The sequence below is a fragment of the Haliaeetus albicilla genome, chromosome 8, assembly GCF_947461875.1.
Source record: "Haliaeetus albicilla chromosome 8, bHalAlb1.1, whole genome shotgun sequence".
NCBI classification, from domain to species: Eukaryota; Metazoa; Chordata; class Aves; order Accipitriformes; family Accipitridae; genus Haliaeetus; species Haliaeetus albicilla.
In genome coordinates this window covers 20,046,904-20,064,763 of record NC_091490.1, presented here as the reverse complement: position 1 = coordinate 20,064,763, position 17,860 = coordinate 20,046,904, and the positions used below count along the sequence as shown (strand labels likewise).

At 36.0% G+C, this 17,860-nt stretch overlaps 1 protein-coding gene across 1 annotated transcript in view; it reads right to left on the bottom strand.

Annotated features, from left to right (window-relative positions):
* Positions 1–5,248: 5,248 nt before the first annotated feature.
* Positions 5,249–17,860, bottom strand: part of ABCD3 (ATP binding cassette subfamily D member 3) — a 34,018-nt gene continuing 21,406 nt past the window's right edge. The window contains exons 8-23 of the mRNA XM_069789298.1: positions 16,933–16,989; positions 15,602–15,744; positions 15,186–15,252; positions 14,661–14,733; positions 14,442–14,539; positions 14,272–14,363; positions 13,625–13,713; positions 13,476–13,548; positions 12,306–12,369; positions 11,806–11,883; positions 11,647–11,712; positions 11,455–11,544; positions 11,113–11,232; positions 10,576–10,680; positions 9,175–9,231; positions 5,249–8,420 (exon numbers count right to left, since the gene is read on the bottom strand). Coding sequence (XP_069645399.1) covers positions 8,343–8,420; positions 9,175–9,231; positions 10,576–10,680; positions 11,113–11,232; positions 11,455–11,544; positions 11,647–11,712; positions 11,806–11,883; positions 12,306–12,369; positions 13,476–13,548; positions 13,625–13,713; positions 14,272–14,363; positions 14,442–14,539; positions 14,661–14,733; positions 15,186–15,252; positions 15,602–15,744; positions 16,933–16,989 — 1,350 coding nt within the window. The 3' untranslated portion in view covers positions 5,249–8,342. The remainder of the gene's footprint in view (positions 8,421–9,174; positions 9,232–10,575; positions 10,681–11,112; positions 11,233–11,454; positions 11,545–11,646; positions 11,713–11,805; positions 11,884–12,305; positions 12,370–13,475; positions 13,549–13,624; positions 13,714–14,271; positions 14,364–14,441; positions 14,540–14,660; positions 14,734–15,185; positions 15,253–15,601; positions 15,745–16,932; positions 16,990–17,860) is intronic.

Sequence of the window (17,860 nt, the reverse complement as noted above, 5' to 3'; positions counted from 1 at the left end):
TGCTTCCATAAAGCATCAAGGGTGCAACCATACCATCATATGTCACCACTGCAGCCATCACTATAGTAGTGGAACTGTGAGCACCACAGATCTGTTCCTTCTTTGCTCTTCACACTGCTATATCAGAACAGTAGAACTGCATAGACAACTTACACTGTGAACCATCCTCACGATATTAATTCTGCAACTCCTGCTCTGGTATTATGTTTTGTGTGCCTAGAAAAAGTGACCCCAAGTGGCAAAGAAAGGTATAATCAGTATGTTAACAATCCAAATTTTCCTAAACGGCTAGTACACCGATACCCAGTGCGAATCCAGATTTCACCAAAATTTGAAGGAAAAGGGCACGTGAAACTTGTTAGATTTTCTCTTTCCTAATAACAAAGAGCAACAGATAGTCTAAACAGTTCAACGAGATCCGATAGGAAGGGCAGGAGCAGCTCTCTCCCCCTGAACGCCCCCCCACCTTCCGTTCAGTCCGTGCTTCCCTCTGCCAGATTCTCTGGGGATCTTAGGTTATAACATACCCTGTTTTGTCCAGTTTTCAAGCACTACTGGCAACAGGGCCCCAGTTAACAATCCAGCAGGTAGCAACAAGTCGTTATTTACCCTTTGTTTGCATGATGGTGTTAAAACCTGCACAAAACCATACTCCCTTCTCCTGACAAAGTTCTCCTTTAGTCTCAGAAAACTCAGGAGTAGCTCAGAATTAGGAGATTTGCACATTCAATGTTAAGCTTCTTACCAGACTTTCTTCCCTCGGTATGCTTCAAACAGAACAGATTCCTCCTGCTGCCCTTTTAACTCTCAGAGGAATAGACTGAGAACCTCCAAGAAGGGACTGAAGTCTTCTAGGAGCATTAGAAAATGTGTTACTACTACACATGTCATAAATCAAGCTGCAAAAGCCCTGTAACTTATGTTGAAGTACAAGCTGTGTTTGGAACGTGCTACTTGTCCAGCAGCAAAGAAAAGAAAGGCATGGGTAGGAATAGCTGGAATACAGCCACGTTTGTAACTCGGGCAATTTTGGGCTTTATGTGCTGAGTTCTGCTGAGCTTGTCTCTAAAAAGCAACCCCCAAAAAAGTCTTTTCAGGTAATGATCTTCCACTCTAGAGACAGTGACATGCACAAGAAGTCAAAACAGGTCCCAGCTGAGGAGCTGATCTTCTGTACTGAGTCTCTCAAACAGGTCACTACACTATATAACAACCTCAGGGACAATAAAATACATGGTGTACACAGGAACTACTACTGTCTGTCAGACCCACCTACTCAAGTACCTTCTATCCTACCAGCATAATGCACCCCAGTGCCTCAGAGGAAGTTTGCAGAGGTAACAACCTAAGCATGAAGAGATTTTTGTAAGCATTGAAGCGCTAACCTCAAGCAGCTTTTCCAAAATTCTCTACATAGGACTATTATAAATACAACTATTCTAATTTTTTTAAATATATTTTAAATTTTTTAATTATCTAGTTAGCGTTTGTGGGTTAAAAAAGAAAAGAATGTCAATGTCTAGATTTGACCTTGGCCCTTAATTCCCTAAGCTCCAAAAAAATTTGCTAATAATTCCTGGCTTTCCAGAAGTCCCATTGCAATATCTAAGATTGCATCTGAGTTTTAAGAAGTCTCCAGCACACATGCCTTTTTAACCATTATTTTCCCCAATACATCAGCTTATCAGCACCTCTATAGATACTTCATTATCTTTCAGCATTTTACTAAGCCTTTAGCAGCTTCTGACAGAGCTGTTTTTAGCTCTGTTGCTTTTGTACCTGTAATACATTCCTGCAGTAGAAACACCACAATAAAGTAAATAAAGGCTAGCTTATTTTGGGGGGCATCTTCATAGTACTTACCTTGTCATGATTCACAATAATTAAAATTAGTCAAATGGTTTTTAGCACCTTCTTGCACTAAACTGCTCAGTCTAAGGAAGTGAAGGGTATACTTGGTTACCTAGAAGAATGTCTCTTCAATTGCATACATGGAGTGTCTTTTTCCAGAGCAGTATTCCCCAAACTTTCTGTAACCAAGCTTAAAAAAATTAGCTTTGATTTCTGCCAAACTCTAAAGTTATTTTAATGCAGAAAACTTGCTCAGCGATGTAGGTGGAGTTCCCTATTTCTACCCAAGTAAGCCAATCTCAGCAGCCTTAGTTTTGTCTAGACAGTATTGACCTCATTTTTCCAGTTCTGTTCTATTTTGGTGCAGCATCATGTGTGGATGCCCTTTGTTTCCCAGAATGAGGGATGGGTGGGGAATAAGGATGTTGGTTTGTGGACAAGCAGAGTGGGGAACAGGGCTAGGCACTGCAGTGCAAGAGCTCCTATTGCCAGTAAAAGCAATTGTATTGAATCTTTATTGTTCAGACTTGCCAAAGGTCACTAAGAGTGAGGTTTCTAACCAGTGTGAGAGAGTGAGTGATTGTTAAGCCTGGTTTGTGAAAGATATTCCACAGAAGTGGAGTGTCCAAGTTCCCCTTCTCTCCCATGTTAAAATGACAGTTGGACGACTACTCTTGCACTGTTGCATTCATTGCAGGATTACTGGCAAAATGTCTTTAGTTTCCAAAGTCAATCCCCATAGGCTTTCACCAGATGTTTAGGCATATTATTTCTATTTAAAACCTGTGTCATACTTTTCAAATTCCTCCCTTAAGACAGCTTCTGTCTGTGAAGTTCCAGGCTGCTTGTCATCTGGCTCTACTTTTGTATACAAGGAAAGAAAATGATGCAGCAGTTCAAAGATGGCTGAGCAACTTTGAAGATAACATTTTTCTAACGTTTTAACATAAAAGACAAATTGCTTTCACAGTAACCTAGTCTGGCTATATTTCTGTTTTGAAATGAAACCAGTTTCATCTTATGTTTGAATGGGCTTGTTGTTTGTTTTGTTGAAAAACAATCATATTACAGGAACCTGTAATGTGCACAGCCATTCTAAACTTCCAGGTGAATTTTAAGGCATTGTTAATAAAAATCTGACTATATTCAGAGCACTAGGAAGAGTCTAGAACCACAACATGTGAAGGGAAAACCAACCAACCTCCTCCCAAAACAGATGCATATCACCACTTCAGAATACCAAGAAACCTCTTTCCATGCTCATGAAAGGGACTGGCACAAACCAACTAGTATATACACCTAATAAAGAAGCAAATACATTATACATAGAAATAAGTGTTTTGAACAGCGGCTTTATAACCAGAAATTTGAACTTGCACACAGTTGATTTTCTTCTTGACAGATAAAAGTTGCAGTTTATTTTTTCTATAAAACCAAGGTAACCTTTCCCCCCCTACTATTTTTCACAGTTGGACTTCAGGGGATCATTATCATGGATGTCTCTACAGACATCTCATAATATCTATAAGAATTATAGATAAATTTTAATAATGGATTTTTAACTCCTATCTTGATGATAGGCCACCTTAATGTTTTTTCACATTTTTAGACCACTTCAGAAAACCAAGGATTAGGTGGTGCACTGGTATCTGTTGAGTGTGCAGAAAGGTGAATCCTATGGAAGAATCACTAAACTAGTTCTTTCTCTCCAGTCCTAAGCCACAGGGTATTTCCTCTTTATAGATTTAAGAAACATGAAGATTGAATTCCCTATTCTCTAGAAGCATAAGTCATTTAAGTTGTCAATACTAGATGCGATTTAATTAAAAAGCCTGTCAAGTAAGTGTCATGGTAGCTTTGTTTCTCACTATTCATCTTCTCTAGTATACAGCAGAGAGCTAGCGAAGTGGCAATACATCCAGAATTTTCTTATAGTACACGTCACTTTCAAATGGTGCTAAAGTAATCCTGTATTTGGGCTGTCCAGCCAGGTGTATCTACTCCAATCTATCTGTGCCACATTTGGGCAAGAAACATCCCCTGCAACATGTGTACTGGCTAGGATGTAGCTTACACTCCCAACTTTTCCCAGAATTACAAGGGTCAGAGGTAGGTTGGATTTTTGTGCGTTTCCTGCTGGTGGGTTTTTTTGGTAATAAAAATATATCCATTATGCAGTGAAGCATGCTTTGCACTTGGGATGGAAGATGACAAGGTTCACAACAATGTTCACCTTGCAGCTTATTCCAGTCTCATGCTAGTCCTGTAGAAAGCATCACTGCCTCCCAAACATAGTCTTCATCAAGAAACCTTAATTTCTGCTGAGAGGGCATAGCTGTCTGGAGCTTTAGTAAACATTCAGAAATACTGGACCAAAGCTACCGAGCATCCTCAAAAGAGGGTGGATTGATCCTTGAAAAGGAGTTTGAATTTGTTTCTCCATGGTTTCAGTACTACTGTTCCAGGAACTGATGTTTTCCCCTCTACATAAGGAAAAATTAAAAGTGTTTTTGCATACAAAACAAGCATTTGGAATTAACTGGGTAGCTGAGAGCCCAAAGTTGAACAAGTAGCAGACTTCATACTACTCTAAATATTAAATTTAAGTATTAAACATCCCATCCATACAAGGAAGTTCCTTTTTGCTATGCAGCTCATCAGCTAAGTTGAATGACACTTAGATTTTTAGACTGCATCCTTGGTTGAGGAATTTCCTTTCAAAGGGAGCTCCACCCTTTAAGAATGCTACACAACACACTTGTTGCACAAATGATCTCAGCTAAGGAAAAATTAGTACTAATTAGCATTAGAAAACACTGATCACAAGAGAAGACACTTAAAATCAGTTCATTCAAGCATATCTTGGTTTCACTCTCACACTACTGAGTTTCAAGTATCCTGATAGCTGGTATGTCTACCACAACAAAAGAAAAACCTTAAAAATCACAAATACAATAAAGGTGGAGAGTGATTATCCTATTTTCCTCAAAGTAGAAAGACAAAGGAGCACTCAAAAGAATTACCACATTAAGTACTGATATTATGTTAACCTTATTCAGGCCCACACCCTTCTAAAAATCAATAAACTTGAAGCAAAAAGAAGTAGCCAGCAGACAAAGAAGAGAGAAGTCAGAATCAGTGCAGACCTAAAACAGATTAATGCACCTATAATCCAATTGCTCTAAGTAGATATCTTCAAGTACTGAGCTCATGCTTTCTGTTAAGCCTACAACTGGATGGCATCATCTGGCTGATTCCAGGGTGAATTTCAGACAGTACTACTAACTTTATAAGCTGAACACAAGTCAATCGGCTCATGAAGTAACTTGAGATTTGTTGAGTAGGCATTCACTGTATTGTTACAAAATTCCTAATCAAGAAACACAGAAAGCCTAGATATATTTTATCTTTAGATTTATTATTATTTCAGAGGCACTTAATGTCTTACATTTATATAGCGCCATTTCCCCCTCCAAAACACTTTACAGTATTTACATACAGGAATGTTTCCCACCACTGTTGAAATGCAGCCATCTGACTATTACCAGTACCATCTTCAAAGCACCAACAGTTGGAGACTGAAAAATATTCATCAGTACTTTCTCTTACTAAGATAGTTCAGAATTCCAATTTACAAATTTCCAACTTGTGCTATTAAAAAGACATAACAGCTAAAATACAGTATCACAGTGCAATTCTGCAACAGAACTGAGACTTGGATCATTTTCATTAGATTTTTTTACAATCTTTCATTAAACCAAGTCTATCTCAAAATACTTTAATGTAAGGCCTTTTAAGAATATAATTCTAAAACATCATTCTTTTTTATACTTTCTTTATAAGCCTCTCTTACAATCAAGACCAGAAGAGTATTTTTCTTTCCTTCCAGTATATTTAGAAACACTAAGTCCTGGCCCTAAGGAGATAACTAGCATTCTCAGTTTCAACGAACTTCACGGCATCTAAAGGCAAACCTATTCCTCCTTGGTTATGGAGTGGGATTTTTAATTTCTTTTTCTTTTTAGTTTGTAAAATAAGTCTGAGATTACATAAAATTTGGTTATTAACCAATTGAATTGTAAAGTATCTTGGGATTGGCTGCTGGGGTGCTATATAAGTGTGTTGCGTGTGGTTTTGCGTGTCAGTGTTAAAAATACATTAAAGTATGCCAAGTTCACTACTCCACTGCAAAGTCCGCCGTAGTCACAAAGATAATAGCAACTTCCTCATTTTAGAGATTTTTATTTTTCTTTGTGTCTCTAAAAGGCTATTAAAACACTCCTTCCAAGAGAAGAAGTCACATTTGTGCTGAGAACTTTCACAAAAAACAAAACAAAACAAAAACCAAAAACAACAAAACACCCACCCACAAAAAAACCCCCACCAAACCCAAAAACCCACACAACAAACTATCTGGCATCCCTATTTTCATGGTTACAATTTAAAAAAAGACTACCACCTCACATACAGCATGCTTCTACCTGTTACGTTATGGCTGATGTGAGAATCTGAATGAACAGAAAAAAATTAGTAAATGAGATATCTATTTGCCTTCTTGTGGACCAAGCACAAAAATTTATTCTGGTACTTTATTCTCTTCAATATGCCACACTTCAGAGAGCCTTTCTTGATTTTCATTGATGCTTCATACTATGAACCCACTGGGGTCACTAGATTCTTATACCAGGATAGCTGTTTGCATTTGAGTACTACGAGAGAAGAGTAGCACTGACAGGTATGGGCAAGTACTATGATAAAAGGAAAAATATTATCAGGTAGCAATTTCAACATGAAAGATGATGACTAATCAAATTGGGTAAAAATTAAGAGACAGCAGTGCATCAAACTACATACCAATTTTATAAAAAGTTGGGTTTGTTTATAATCTAAACCCTTGACAAAAGACGCAAAAGAACAGATTTATTGCATATTTTATGCATGCCTTCATGTAGTGCATTCCTGTATTGTATCTTATATGGAACACTAAAAAACTATCAGACCTTCACTGTAGAACAGGTATTGTAAATTATTGTTTTAAAGACCAAACACCGATTCAGTTTGAATTATACCTTCCTATTCCCTGATCGCAAAAATCACCTTGCTGCATTTATGTTTGTCAAAGTCACACAGCAACCACAGTAATCATCTGCATGGAAAAAATGGTTACAGTAAACTATTTAAAGAGTTCAGTTTCTTCAAGGGGATTTGGCAGCTGGAATAAGAAAACCAGCGGGGACTAGAGATCCTTAGACAACAGCGAGAATCACTGGTGAATAATTTGTATCAGAAATCAAGAAACATCATGGCAAATGACAGAATAAATGCAAAGGACGAAAGCATCATTTTAGGCTTCACAGCCTGGAAGACCAAACAGGAACTACCATTACCACTTGCGTTCAAACTCAGATCTGAAGGGCAGCTAAAACCATGAGGAGATCTGATTTTTTTTGAAGAGGGAGAAAAGGACAAACTTGGAAAAAGCAACTGCTGTATTACAGGACTGAACACACACGGCACAGATAACAGTCTGCTATTTCACAGATTTTTGGGCCCATTCTAACCCCTACTGATTTCAAGAGAAGAATGATTGGATCCACATTCTTTTCTCTGTTTCTACTTGTGGGACCCATTAATTTCTTCAGAGCTGAAAACATGCACAAGATTGTTTGATACAAAGAACATCACTTTTCTTTTCCTTTTTTTTTTTTTTTTGTTAGTCCTTTCCTCCCTCAACCTCCTCTCAACTGTTCATTACCATAGTACTTCTCTGACTGAAAAAGGGTAGCTGGGGTGTGGGATGGATGAAGCTCTTGCTAAATTGGGAGAGAATAGGATTGCTGAGCAGCAAAGAGAATTGCATGGACAGACAGATGTTAAAGAGAACCCAAAACCCAGCAAAGAACAAGCTTAATATTTTTACCAGAAGGAATTAGTTTTGTCTTTTAGGTTCAGTCCATTCTTTATCAGCAAGGGTGTATTGGCTACATCACAAGGCTTAGTCAAGGAAAAGGCTCTTTCATTTAACAGGGCACAGATCTGAAGATGGGAGAATGTCCTGCACCATGTGAGATAACTCAGAAATATGCATAGAACGAGCAAAAATCCAAGACTGCTTTGCAGGAACAAGAGAGGTAGCAACCCTAATTTTAACAGGGCTTTTCCTTGAAGGGAAAGAAGGTCTACAAAAGTCAAATCAGCTGATTTCAAATTGTTTGCATCCCAGGATGAATCAGGTTACACTGATTTAAGCCCAATTTAATTTAGGCAGGTTTTTAAACCACAAGAATAAGGACATTCTTAGTACATATCAATAATTAAACCAACATATACACAATTAGCAATATCCTACATAATAGTTAATGCTTAACAGCTTGTTTTGGGTTATCCTAGTTAATTTGTTTAAAAAACAAGCTGAGTAGTTTTACTGTACAATGTCTGCCATTCTACACACTTCCTGTAATCATCAGTCTCTGTAGCAGTTCAGTTCATGACTAAGATCCAAATTCAACTGTGTCTTCAGTTATTTTCTTGAACTCGTAGTTTCCTCTGCCATCCATATGCAAATAAAACTGAAATAAAAGAACAGACGTTATCAATCACCTGAAAATTACCACGTCTATAAATGCCTAAAATTATATTTTGAAGTAGTTTTAATGCAAAATCTTAAACTCAGCTAGCCAGATAGTAAGCTTCTCCCACCTCATGTTGCAATAAATTCACTTGTCTCTGGAAAAAAGTTAAACCTTCCCCCCCCCCATATCATCCATCAGTCTGCTAATGGCCACACCTAGACTTAACACTGCTATCTTCGGTTTTGTAACAATATACTTAAACTACACATTCATCCCTGTGTGTTAATTCAGTATTTTTCACACACACAGAGTCTGTCTGCATAAAAAGTAATAACAATAGTAAAATCTTAGCTTGGAAGAAAAGAAGTCCATGTATTAGGAATGAACTTTTTTAATGCATAGATATATTAGGTATCTTGAAAACAAAAAGTCCATGCTGTTTACTGGATTCTGGTTCAAGAGGGGTTTTTGAGGTTAAGAAAGAAGACTTAACCTTACATATTTTTGAGGCTACTTTTACAGATATGTTTACAGATTTTTGGTTACTTTTCCCTTCATAACTAGAAACGTAAGAATATTTCAGATAGTGCAACTGGATTATGAAAGTAAAGCCTTTTTAAAAAAAACAGAACATGACCTGTTAGGATGTAAAATGAGAACATCTTGAATTGTAAAGTCAATTTAATAGAAAGTCAAACAACAAAACCCCTACCATCTACAGATATCCTTAGCAAAAGCAAAGAATACATACATCATGATGTTTCCAGAGTGACTTTCTGTGGGAGACAGTGAAGAGAGTGATGCCAACCTACATGAAGAAAAATGCACACAACAAAGCAGTTAATTTTTCTCATGGCTTAGGTGTTTATTTTTCAGCATGGTATCAGCTGAAGAGGTTAAATTCACAAACACAAACTTCGAGACTTTATTAACAGTATACATATGTAATCCTAATACAAGATTTTGCAGTTAAAAAAAAGCAGGAGGAGTTTATCTTTTTTAACTGATTTCACCATTCTTTTGCTCTTAGTGATCTGGCAAAATGTAGAATGAACTGGGCAAAGCAGGTAAGGTAGCAAGCAGGTAAAACAACAAACCTAGTGATTAAAAGAAGTCTACTTTAACAGCAAAAAACCCAAAATCACAAAAGCTATTAATGAATTATAAACTTAAAGTGATAATTTAAAGGTGAATAATCTACCTTTGTTTCCTTGCAACTCAGTTAATTATGCATCCCTAACAGTAGCACCTGGACAAAATGGGTCTGATAAAACAGGGTAACATTTTTTTCCTTCTGCAAGGACAGCTTAACCAGGAATTCTATTTTTCAGTAATATGCATTAGCACTTGGCAACAGTTAACTCTAAAACAAACATACAAATTATGCAAAACAGACTTAGAAAATTGTCAGGGTATTGATATTAATGTGGTAAAATTAGTTCAAGAAATAACATCTGTTCTTCTGCACAGTCCTCCTCTAGTGTCAATTTACTACTACATAAGGCCCCTTAAGTTCCCACTTCAAGGTTCAAGCAGATATTTTAGTGGATGCACAGCTTTGCTCCATTACCATTCTGAGAAAACTGCTACTCAATAATTAATGTTATTTCAAGCCTATTCTTTCCCAGGCTAGGGGTGTGAAATTGAATCTTACTGATATTTCACATGGCACTATGTAGAATCTGAAATGGTGAATATAAGAGGGAAAGGAAAAAATAATACTATATTTAATATTATCATGTTTTCCTAGAGTGCTTGTCTTTTCATATCTCAAAATAGATGCAAATGTTAACTTCCAGCCTTTCACTTCTGTTGCCCTGGCCAAAAGAAACCTCTCAAACAACAAAGTCTAAAGTTTTAGATTATTTGATCTTCACTTGACATTCTAAGAGTTTATCTGGAAAAGTGAGGTTACTTAGCAGTTAGTAAGAGTTCTCTGATATAGAGGCCACACGTACATCTAAATTGTCCTAAGACTACAAAACAATTATTGATTATTGAATTCTAGTGTGCAAAAGGGTCATTGCATGCCCTTCTAAGCTTTTTTTTTTTAATTTTCAATCTGCACTAGGCATAAGTAAGATTGCACCTTGTATCATTTTAAGTTTCCTCTTAACACACAGAGATATAACTCCAGAAACAAAGAGCTTACCTTTCGACAGTGGCTGTAAATGTAGCCTTCTACATCAACGCTAACAGCACTGGTGCACTCATCCAGAATTGCAAACTGGGGCTTATGATAGAATAACCTTGCCATCTGGAACACAAACCAAAAAGCTACTGTGGATATAAAACTACAACCAATAATGCAGTGTTAGAAGTTAAACTAAGAATTAGTGTCCAAATATTTACTGTGGCAAGGGAATTTCTTTTAAGTTGTCACCCACTGAAGCCTGAAAATCCAAAAGCTATATGTTATCTTTACTTTTGGGGGGTGGGGCAAAAAAATTATTTTAGAACTTCTGCTTATATAATCAAAGTGTAAGGTATGGTAAAAGGTCAACATTTCCTATTAAATTTTGAGTACAATAAACACTATTTTAGGTTGTTTTCTCAGTACTCAGGTATTTCACATTTTGGGGGTTTAAGTAAAATATTAATATTTAGTAAACAAAAACCGCTTACAATTCAGATTACATTTTCAACCCATGTCCTGTATTTGTTAAGTACTTATGCTTTTAAGACATACTGCCATTCTCTGTTTTTCTCCTCCACTGAGTACATCCATCCAATCCTGAACACTATCCCAGCCTCCTTCACGTTCCAAGATTTGACCCAGCTGAACATTATCCAAGTACTCCTTCAGCACCTTTCATTGAAACAAGAATGACAAACAGAGCTTAAATGAACTTAAAGAAAAGATTGAAAAATATTATAAAGCGTTACACTATTGTACTGCTGTACTATTAACCCTGACAAATATTAAAAACAAACTAAATGCAGTGTTTTTAATAGCAGTTTCAGTATTTTTAAATCTGAAGCATTACTCATCTTAAGCAAGATAAAAGGTTAATGAACTAATTATCATTACCTGATCAGAAATCCCTTTCTTCCTCTGATCTTCTAAAGTATCTGGATATATAACTTGGTCTCTGAGTGTTCCAAGAGTCATATATGGTCTCTGAGATACAGTTAGAAACAAAAAGCTATGTTAAATATTTCTAAACATAGTCAAAACAGGAATAATGAGATCACTATTGCCAGTTAAAGTACTTTGTCTCACCTGGGGAACATAGAACAACTTTCCTCTTACAGGTTTTGTTAAACGCCCACCAAACAAAGGCCACAACTGCAACACGAAAAAGGTTTAAACTTGACCAAAAAAGTCCAGTTAGAACAGTGCTTTGGATTGTCCCCCGTTTATTTTAAAAAGTTCCCTTACCTCACCAAGAACACGAAAAAGTGAGCTCTTCCCACACCCATTTGGCCCACAAATCAGTACATTTGCACCAGATCGAACCTAAAAACGCAAAGCCAATGCATTAAAAGGGTAGTAAAAAAGTATTGTTGAAAGCTTCTACAAACAATAAGACAAGCTGGTATTCTTGTAGGCTTGTACATAGTACTTTGACATGAAAATGAGTAATTTCCACCAATAATTTATTTTTTTCCCCAACTAATTTAGCACCAACTGCAGCCGGAAGAAAACACACTTGTAACAATATGAACATTTTCTGGGAAAATAGCTTATTGCCTTTTTGTTTTTTTAAACTAACGTGATTAATTTTGTTCAGATTTAAGAATACCATATAAGCACCTCTCCATTTTTGTTTGCACTTTCTTTTATAAATCAGATTACCTATGAAATTATTATCTTCACTTTCAAATTTTATATGAATATAATTTTCTATGATATTAAAAAACCCCAACCAAACAACTTACCTCAAAGTTAAGGTCTTGAATCAAAACATCTCCATTTGGTGTCACCAACGGAACATGATCAAACCTATTTGTATTGCAAGATTAAAAAAAAAAAAAAAAGCAGTTGCCTAAAAGCAGCTAATAACGCATGCTTACTCAGAGATTTAAGGAATACGGCAAGACTTCAGCAGTACTTCATTCAGTACACTGCCCCAGCAGTACTTCATTCAGTACACTGCCCCAGCAGTACTTCATTCAGTACACTGCCCCAGCTTCTAACTATTAACAGCTAAGAAAGTTCTTGAACCCAAAGTGATACTTTAGCATTTAACAAACATGTACAGATTTTATTTTTTTCCTTCATGTATTTGTTTTTCTGAATCCTTCTAAGCCTTTGGTCTCCAAAACATCTTGTGGATATAAACCTACATTTAAAGATGCACTTAATTTTAAACCTGCTAGTGGAAGTGTATTCCATTAGTTCTAAGATACACAATGAATGACTTCTCTGCTCATGTGCCCCTTGCTTTTTTTTCTTTTTAAACAAAATAATAAAAATAGCTCTATCTCCTTCCTCCTTTCACTCTTCCTCCCCTCTTTCCCCTCTACTGCACTATCTGCTTTCCACAGTGACCAGATTGAGGCTATTTAATCTCTTAACTAGCTTTACTATATAACTTTAAGTAGTACTACTATGTCAATACTATGTTCCTCAGACTGCAAAGAATGGAGGAATTGATTGCTGCTTGAGTACATCAATGAATTGTCTGAGCATACAGAAAATACAAGCAAATATTTTGAAACTGAATACAAACTTGCCCCTGATTTTTACAACTGAATTATATAATGGAATAGAATCTGTAACCAATGGACTTCTAAGAAATTTGATAAAGTGTCAACAAAATGGTCTGGGAAGTCATATTCCAAACAACAGCAGGAAATGTTACCAAAAAGGCTAAATCTAGACAGCATATTATGTCTTTTGCTAACATGAGATGACAAGGATTGACTTACAGAATAGAAATGCTGAGTGGGAGTGAGGTGGAATTATTTGTAAATAAGCTATAGTACAACAGGAATTGCATACTGTAATAGTGTGTATTAAAACATATATTAATAGTGGTAGGGGAAAAGATTTAAAAGCCAGACTACGTTAAAAGTACTGAAGTTGTGGAAACTTTGTAAACCTACTTGATAAGGTTATCAGCATTGATAATTTCTCCAGATCCAGGTATCAAAGGCAAAACTTGCTTTTTATCTGCATCTTAAATTAAGAAAAAAGTATTAGAGAGTGGAACACTACACAGAGATGCACATATTACATATTATGTCACATCTACCTTTTTCTTGTGATACCATAGTACGCTGATATTTGCCACTATTCAAGTCCTTCAGAACCTGCATTAATTCTGTAATTCGAGCTGTGAAACTAAAAAAACAAACAAAACCAAAAACCAAGCTGTAAGTAATTAATCTTTAGAAGTTTTAGAAATCCATAGACACTCTAATGAGCACTCTTAAACTGTCAAAATGACAAAGCTATTCAACCCAGCATAGAAACAAATGTTTACATTTTAGAGTTGCACTAAGGTGGTCCAATATTCACAATATTTACAAGAACCTTTTCCTGTAATAACCAAACATTTGATAACTTTTCTTCTTAAAATGTAAAAAACCCAAAAAAACCCCAGTTAGATAAATAATCAATACATAACTGATTTATGAGCATTTGACAATGTCTTTTCAATTAAACATTCAAACTGTATGCTGTTACTATTCAGATATGAAATTACTAGTGGACATAAGTAGCACGTCTTCAGATAAGTTTTCAGCATAAAATGTTTTTAATTTCTAGATTTTTTAGGGTGCTGCAATGAACAAAGCAGATATCTCATTTTAAGAAACTGACTGTAGAATTAAAATGAGTTTGAGAAACAACAACATAATTTTACAAAATATTATTTTACACAACTACTATTAAGCTTACCCAGCCAATCTTGTCATTTCACGGCCTGCTAGGACTATTCTGCCCAAAGCTTGAGACATTCTCAGTAACATTCTTCCACTTTGGTAGTAATCCTACAGTAGAAGAAAGTTTCTTTATGTGGACTAACAAAATTTAAATTCAGGAAATTGTTTTAATTCTGTTCTATTTACCTCCAAAAGTTCTGCATGAGTACTATTCTGATGACGAGGATCAGCCAGGTTCAAAAATGGACGACTAACAACCAGGTAACCAACCACAGTGGCAAGGTCTGCAGTTTGAGAGTAAATATTAAGCTATGCATTCATTGAAGCAATAAGAAAACATTCTCTTTTTAAAAGTTTAGCACTTTGTTATTTACAGCAATCCATTAGCACTGGACAAACACTTACATTTGGCAATGATAGTATCAATGAAACCCATAGAGAACCGGAACAAGATGAAATTATGCAAGTGTTCCACCTGGTAAGTTACAGGGGAAAAAAAAAAGTCAAACTACTATCAGTACCTGGTTTACTATCTTTTATTATTTTACAGATGTTTGATTCCAAACAGTTATTTTTTAGCAAGTCACAGATACCTCAACATGCCTATAACTGTGACAAGCACTGCACAAGTGTCCCTGCTGGCAAAGACTTGCACTCTAGATCAAAACAACCTACACCTGAAACTAAGCAGTAAGAGAACAGTAATTGTGGTGGGTAAAAAGGAGGTAAGTGGCAAAAGAAAGACCATTCTATCAGAAACTTGTGTTCTGCTTATAGCCTACTGATTTATTTTTCAATCTAATGACTGTAGCAGCATAGACACCAAGCCACTATAATTCCATTTATATTAATATATGTCAAAAATCACCATGATAAAATTAATTGAAGTTTTGCTTAAAATGTTTTAAAAGATAAAAGAAGTCTTACTAGTTTACGGAAGGTTTTGTGAATAGTCTGTTTTTCTCTCAGGTTTCCATTATAAAAAGCAATTTCTTCACTAAAAAAAACAACAAACCCACAAAGAAAGCAACTTAATTTTGTTAGACAGTCTTTGAAAGTCAGCCATAAAACACAGGAATATAGCTCTTTCAGTTACTTTATGAAATAAGAGTTGGTACTTTTTCACAATAGAACATGAGCTTATTATACTCCCAGCTCCAGTTTGTCTTTTGAATTAGGAATATAATGCACATACAAATTATTTAATAATAATCTGCATAAAGATGCAAACGCTTTGCTCAGAACTGACAGCATCAGACTTTCCAAATATGTTTTAACATACAGCTTCCATTTACACCACAGTACTACTTTGTCACTTACATCTTGCCATCCGAGTAAATCTATACCTGTTTGTAATAAGCCGTGAGTTGACATATCTGTACTCCCCTTCATATTTTTGTTCTATAATAGTCATCTTGCCAATTGGTCTCCTTAAACGTGTAAGGAAAAACCCCGAAATGACCAAGTATGCCATCATGCTAGCTGGACCCTGTGAATCAAAAAAGAATAAAAGCTTACCATTTAGATGGTCTCAAATTGCAACATCTGTATCCAAAATGCCCAGAAAGCATAAACCCCATGATTCTCACCTCCCATTTGTCTATGTTACCAATTCAACTACTCTTGCAATTCCCATCATGTTCCTTTCTTTTGCATTGTAGACACTGTTTTACTAATTTCACTAATTCTCTGTCCCCAGATGCCCTTCCCATTCCAGTCTTCTACTCAAGTTTTTATCATCACTCAGTGCAATCTGTGTCCTACTGTCCCAGCTTATTTCATTAATAATTTCCTGGTCCTTTCTCATTTCCTCTCCTTCATTTCTACTTACTACTTTTCCTCTCTATTTGCTACATTGTCATCGCAGTCAATATTTCAAGTCCCATTCCCTTCTTTAATCCATATATCTCCCAACACATTTCCTGCTTCTCTTAAGCAGTCCTGGTAGGGATCTCTTATTCTTCTGGATCCTAAGCTTCAACAAACCAGGGCTGCCAAATAGCATGCTTAAATATTACTGAAGTGTAGCATGGCATAAAACCAAAGGCATAAACTGAATTTGGCATAAACTGCCTGTAATAACTAAGTATTACAGAAAGCAACGCAAAGATGTCTGAGACTGGAAAAACTACCTAGGTTCAGCCAAGCCTTACTGCAGTCTGTTTTGACAAAATCTATATCATGGGTCCCAGAACTACTTCTTGTCAAATTCTGAACATTTTTGACAATGAATCATTTTACTAAGCTGAAGAATTATTTCTGAAATGATTCAGCTTATTGGGAGGGAATATAATGGTCACACAGCTCAATGCAAGGAATGGCTCCCCTTTATAGAGGCTGCAAAGAAAAAGAAAACTTATTTTCTCCCTTAAATGGAAGTCATGCAAGATACAAGCAGCCAGAAGGGTACTGTACTAAATGGGATTCCCAAGTAACTGCTAGAATAAAAAACTGTCTTGTTTCTTCAAATCATTGAATGCCTGCAAATTCTGGTTTTTATTTTGCTTGCCTCAAGATAAAGGGTACTAAAGCATACAAAGCATTAAGTGTAAAAGCATATTTTCAGTATATTCCTTCAAATAATGGATGAATCTATAATTAACATCTAGAGTCTTCCTCAGACTGCAAACAGGTACAAGGCTATAACCGAAGAAGGGAAAATTTGCTTATAGTTTACCTGAGCTCCTATTGCACTTGTTAGCTTGAAGATGTACAAAACTATATCCAAGAAGGGCTGCAAGAGAAGCATAGAAAAAAAAGCATTAGAACACCAATATAAAACAAATAAAATGGTCTAGAAACCACCCCAAGAACAGTTATAGGACTGCATTAAAAGCACAACACTGGTTAACCTATCATACAAACTGAATGCTAAAACAAAAAGGAATCTCAGCCACACGACATTTTCCTGAAAACATCCCCTCAAGAATTGAACATAAAACCATCATGATCTTCCAATAAAGTACATACCATATAAAAAAGTACTTCACTGTTTTAGGTCTGTAATAACACTCTGCTCACTAAGCAAAGTTGGACTAGACCCCATGATTACTTAACTGAAGTAATTGTGAGAAATAATGAGCAAAAGGATAATGCTATATAGTTGGCTATATACCTGATAGAAGCAATATTCCAATTTGCAAGTATCCTGTTCTATGCACTCTGTCTCAAAGCTAGAGCAGCTGAACTACAGGTTTTGTAGCCAGAAGTTTTTGAACACATCAACTCGCGTTTTGCTTTATACTTCCGCTTGTATAAACAACATAACATGAAAAAAATTTAGTCTAAAAATTTCAACAGTATTCTACTTCATTACCTAAACCCCCTAAAATTTACACCAGAAACAGGGGAAATGCTTATTCAACCACACCTCCCTACCCCCAAAAATATTAATATGGAACTAAAAGCTAGCCCTTGGTTTTCTTCTGAAACCTAACCAGCTGAGAAAGCATACTCATCACAGTTCAACTGCAAAAGAATGCAATAAGTTCTTTAAAGGAAAATGGAACACAAATTATAACAACCCACAACAGTGCTTTAGCAGAGGTCATGGAAACCACAGGGAGTGTGAAATTATATAATATCATAAACAATTTTTTTTTAGC